The following is a 4,794-nucleotide window of genomic DNA, read 5'->3' on the forward strand; positions in this document are numbered from 1 at the left end:
AGGCAGAGAAGGAAACAGAGGCAACTTATAGTTAGGCAAGACAGGGCAGGTGTTAATAATAATAGTCAAAATCTAGTTAAGTAAATCCTATTCAAGTCTGGTATTTATAGCCTGGTTTTTGTATATTTTATAGAATTATGGTTTAGCATATATTTCTTAAAATATATAAAGCAGTTGTGTGAGTAATGAGTAATGTTAAATAATTCATGTTGATAGTTTAAAAATCGTCCTGAGTTTAGAGGAAATTCACAATGGTGAGAGGTCCACTAGGAATCCACAGATAATCTTCGTGACAGGGCAGAGCTGCAGGCTCGGGCCTTGAAGAAACCCTTGGACATGCAGTGAGGCTGCCCATATACCTGTCGTCCAACTAAGGAGAAGCACAAGTCACATGTTTCATGCTCTGCCGGGAAATGAGAAGGTCATTCCCATGGTGTCCTGGATACGTGTTCCCTGGTGAAATGTTCTGGAACAGGTAACCCACAATGAAGCTATGGGGGAAACACTGCTCTTTAAATGTTGGAGAAAATGAGACTCAAAGCCCTCTATCTACATGTTGTTCTGATTTGCAAGTAAACAAACAGAGCTCAGGACAGAAAAGGATTAAATGAGCTTTGTATACCCACGCTGTACACTCAGTCATGCATATACACATACACATACGTGCACACACACACACACACACACACACACACACAAAGAAGCATAGAGACAAAGAAGCTCCCTTGGGGCTTTGCTTCAAACCCAGCCTCCTCCACCTGAGGGCTGATGCCGCTACTCTCAGGAGAGACCCTGCTGCTCCTGAAACGTCTCCAAGGATATCACCCAAGGATGCCTAAGAGGGTGGTCTATGACAGTTGGTAATAAGAGTAAAGAATCACCCACCGTTGGTTTTCCTCAGCTCCTCCACAAGGCAGCGGGCTTCTTCCTGAACACGGTCCTCAATGCTCCTCTTTCCCATCCCGAAATTCCTCAGGGTCATGAGGGAGAAGCGTCGGGTCTCCCTCCATGTCATTCCATTGCTGAACACGACTCCTACAAAGAAGGGACACAGGCACTAGGAAGGAGATGCTGGTCAAGGAAGAGGTTCTGGGCAGCCCTGCTATGGACCAGGCTGTCCTGAGGAGCAATTCAAGTCTCTGTTCAATCCCCTACTCCCCACCCCCATCACCACTGCCCAACACAGGCACACATCCACCTACCTAGTCCTTTAGAAGTTCTTTCACCCAGTGGGAAACTGCCCCTTCCAGAAAACTCCTCTCCATGATCAACCAGAGCTTCCTTCACTGCTTCATACCCATGCAGCACCAGAGTGGGCTTCCAGCCCAAATATAGAGTGAACACAGGGCCATAGGTTTTAGAGAGCTGGGAAATGGGAAGGAGATGCAGATATTAGCAAAGAAGTGGCTGTTTGGTCTCTATCTTGTGCATATATTGTGCAGACTGATGTTATGAGAACATTGTTGATGGTTTTATTCTGGCACATACAGTTTTAAATATTCTGAATGTTTATATATAAGCATGTTGGTTATTTCTGGAGGGTGTCTGATGTGCCAGGCAATGGTATCATCAATACTGTGAGCACGGTTTATTTAGCCTTACTTTACAGATAAAGAAATTAAGGTTTAGTGAATTTAAATTTTGCATCCATGAACACCCATATAATAAATAGAAGACACATTTTGGTCTGTCTTGATCGATGTCTGATGCCTAATGAGTTTATCACTTCACAATGCCCATTTTGGATCAGTACCCAACTGATGGCATTGGGATCTCCTGGAAACCTCTTCACATGGGGATTCTATTCGGTAGCTGTGTGATGAGGCCTAGAAATCTGTATTTTTAAAAACTACCCGAGATGACTCCAAGCCCAGTGCATTTGAGTTCTGCTGGTGTTGCTAACACAGAAAGAGAGCGGGCGCCACAGAGGCTGTGCCGGGACAGGCAGCATCTCCTTCCACCCTGCAGGCTCCAGAGGCCACAGGCAGCAGCTTCTCGCAGAGCCCAAAAGGTTTCTGTCCCCACCCAGTGGGCCCTGACAGAGAACTTTCTTTCATTCACTGATGCTGTCCTGAGCCCACATAGCTATTTCCTTGACATCAGATCCAGTTTGCTCCTTCAGAGGAGATTAGTTTTTATGGCTCATCCAAGCAAAACACATGGTTTATACAGTGGATGGCTTCTTGAATGAAATCTGCAACCACAAAAACACTTCTATTAACCTTGACCTTCAGCGTAGAAATCACAGCCAAGAATGGATACAGTGAAGGGCAGCAACATGCCCTACTTTTCTTCTTGTCCACTGTTGATTTGACTCTACCCTATGATGGCCTAAGTGTTCCTTTTCTTGCAAAACGCTTTATTTCATTCCATTATTTCTGACATTGACAGAAAAACAAAAACAAAAACAAAACAAGAAAATCTACAGGGGAATTTTCACCTTACAATGGTCTATTTTAATACGTGACTCCAAAGATGCATTTTATTTACTCTCAGGAGCTGACTTACCATTTGCAAGGCAGTGGAGGAGCCTAAAGCATACTTACCTTGCTCAAAGATTTGCTGATGTGCTTAGCATTTAACTGTAAGATATTTCCAATAATTGGGAGAGGAGTGGGGCCAGGCGGGAGCTTCCCGTTCCCATAGGTCTGTTTCCAGAGGGAAAGGAGAAGCAAACAGGGGAGACAGAGAACCAGAGCCACGACTGGATCCATCGGAACCTTTTCTTCTTACTAAGACAACTATGAACGTGCAGTCTAAAGCCTTTATATCACTCCACACTCTTTGACATTATAAAGTGACCAGTCAGGTAAATCCACTTGGATCCTTTCTGATTGGTCTTTGGCTCACTGGTAAAGATTTAAAAGCAGTGTTCTTTAGTCTCGTTTTCCTTTTTTTCCAAGGCTGCAACCTGGAGATGATTATTTAATTGGTCTTGGGTGGGACCAATTTAAATTTAAATTAAAAAACAATAACACCCCTGGCAGTTCCTGAAATAAATGATTTGATTAAAAAATTGCCAAACATTCTCAATTCTTAAACTAATAATCCACTGGGAACTTATGATTTGAGGGTAATCCTTGTAATTTAGGCATTGCATTTAAAAATGTTTCTCCTGTTATGCTTTATCAAACACTATAATCATTTTGTCCTTGAAAATGGAAGCATTTTGAAATGTTTTAATGTACTATACTGACATCACAGCTGCCTAAACATAAAATAGCTAATATAAAACTTTATTCATACACCTTGGATGATCAAACATGATTCAAGTAATTAATAAATGCTGTGTAAATATCCACTCCCCTTACCATTAACTACCCCCTCCAAACAAACAAACAAGCAAACAAACAAACAAACAAACAAAAAACAACAAATGAGGGAAAGGAAAGCTCTGGGTGAACAGGAAACCTGTTCAGTATCACATAGCTCATCAGTGCCAGAACTGGGATTTGAACCTAGGTATTCTGATGCTCATCATGGTGCATTCTTTCTTACACCACAGCTTCCTCAAGAACAATTTTAGCCAGACAAAAAAAGCCCCCTAATATTAGTTAGTCAAAATGCATACACCATTGGCTGTCGCAGGATAATATCTCTCCTGAGGAATCTGAAAATGAGGATGCTAACTCCTTCTCTCTATGTAAGGATCAGATAAGTGAGGAGCCTTGCTGCTCTCATATACTACCTAATGCTTTCTGTTCTGATGGTAAAGAGCCAGTTATTCCTTCTGATATAGAAATATATTCATCGGAACTTTATACCCCAAAATACTCAGGTATAATTTGCAAATGATAAAAAGTGGAAAGGCCTTACTCTGTAAACTGGGATAGATGATTCATATCCTTCCAGTCCTATGTTAGAAAACTGTGCTGAGGGAGAAACAGGTTCAAGTAAAAAAAGGAGGAAGTGAGGACATGATGTAATGGCTAAACTAATTACAGGATGAAATAAGAAACTTTACTAAGTTAGATATAAGTAATAGTCCTCTCTCTTCTAACTTTTAGTTTTTATCTAAGTAAAGTATATGGTATATTGCTCTTACAGAAGTCATAGCTTATTAGAAATGTTTTCCATTAAGTTTTGCAGGCATTCAAGATTAAGTTTAAATGTCTGATGACACTGTGAACACCCTCCTTTGTTCTTGACTCACTTGTGGTTCATCACCTGTAGTTCATCACCTGTGGTTCAAATATAAAAATAGAATATGACTTAACTGGATGTACCCTAAATCAAAGGCTCAGCAAATACTCCATAACTTGGACTAGAGAGGTCTGCTGCTCTCACATCCAACTACATCTGGAAGGGACAGAGGTCCCCAGGCTTAGTAATGTGTTGATTCATTTTTGCCTTGTAAACTTGTTCCTTTTACAAGTTTTTGCTTCTTTAATACATGTGTTGAATTTGAATTCTTGTCTTAAGTGCTCTTTACTTTTAAACTATTGTCTGCCCCATACTCTTATTTGAGTAGGAGGTTACTTGAAGCCCAGGAATACTCCAGAAATAACAGGGCCATAGGTGCTCACAAGAAGGAAAATGGACTGGATTTCTCCCTCTATCCATCACTGTGGAGTGAACCTGCTCAGCGTGACTGAGGGGAGAGCCTGTGTCAGAGGAGCTGGGGGGGAGGGCTGGAGAGACCATGGCTTAGTCACTTCCCAGTCACCTCCAGACACAGCTGCTTCTGTTGCTTATTTTCTCTTTGCCAGAAATAATGGGATGAAGTAATGGGCAGTAAAGAAAGGAGATTATTGAAGGAACAAGTGCAATAGGGGGTAAGGAAGTCATTAAAAA

The 4,794-nt window shown here is 41.5% G+C and overlaps 1 protein-coding gene across 1 annotated transcript; it reads right to left on the reverse strand.

The window, feature by feature from the left end:
• Positions 1-877: 877 nt before the first annotated feature.
• Positions 878-2,749, reverse strand: LOC119509790 (cytochrome P450 2C18-like). Its single transcript, XM_037803796.1, has 3 exons — positions 2,547-2,749; positions 1,203-1,365; positions 878-1,035 (listed from the first exon to the last, which is right to left on the reverse strand). Exons 1-3 carry the CDS (start codon positions 2,712-2,714, stop codon positions 878-880), a joined length of 489 nt encoding a protein of 162 aa, XP_037659724.1. The 5' UTR covers positions 2,715-2,749.
• Between the last annotated feature and the right edge of the window lie 2,045 nt (positions 2,750-4,794).

This window comes from Choloepus didactylus, chromosome 15 (assembly GCF_015220235.1).
Source record: "Choloepus didactylus isolate mChoDid1 chromosome 15, mChoDid1.pri, whole genome shotgun sequence".
Lineage (NCBI taxonomy): Eukaryota > Metazoa > Chordata > Mammalia > Pilosa > Megalonychidae > Choloepus > Choloepus didactylus.

Bases quoted from the DNA above. Each gene is read 5' to 3' on its own strand.
- LOC119509790 (XM_037803796.1), bottom strand. From the start codon at position 2,714: ATGGATCCAGTCGTGGCTCTGGTTCTCTGTCTCCCCTGTTTGCTTCTC. The intron at 1,366-2,546 runs GTAAGTATGCTT...CCCATTTCCCAG, and splicing joins TCAGCAAATCTTTGAGCAAG to CTCTCTAAAACCTATGGCCC. The intron at 1,036-1,202 runs GTAGGTGGATGT...CCTTCTTTGTAG, and splicing joins AAGAACTTCTAAAGGACTAG to GAGTCGTGTTCAGCAATGGA.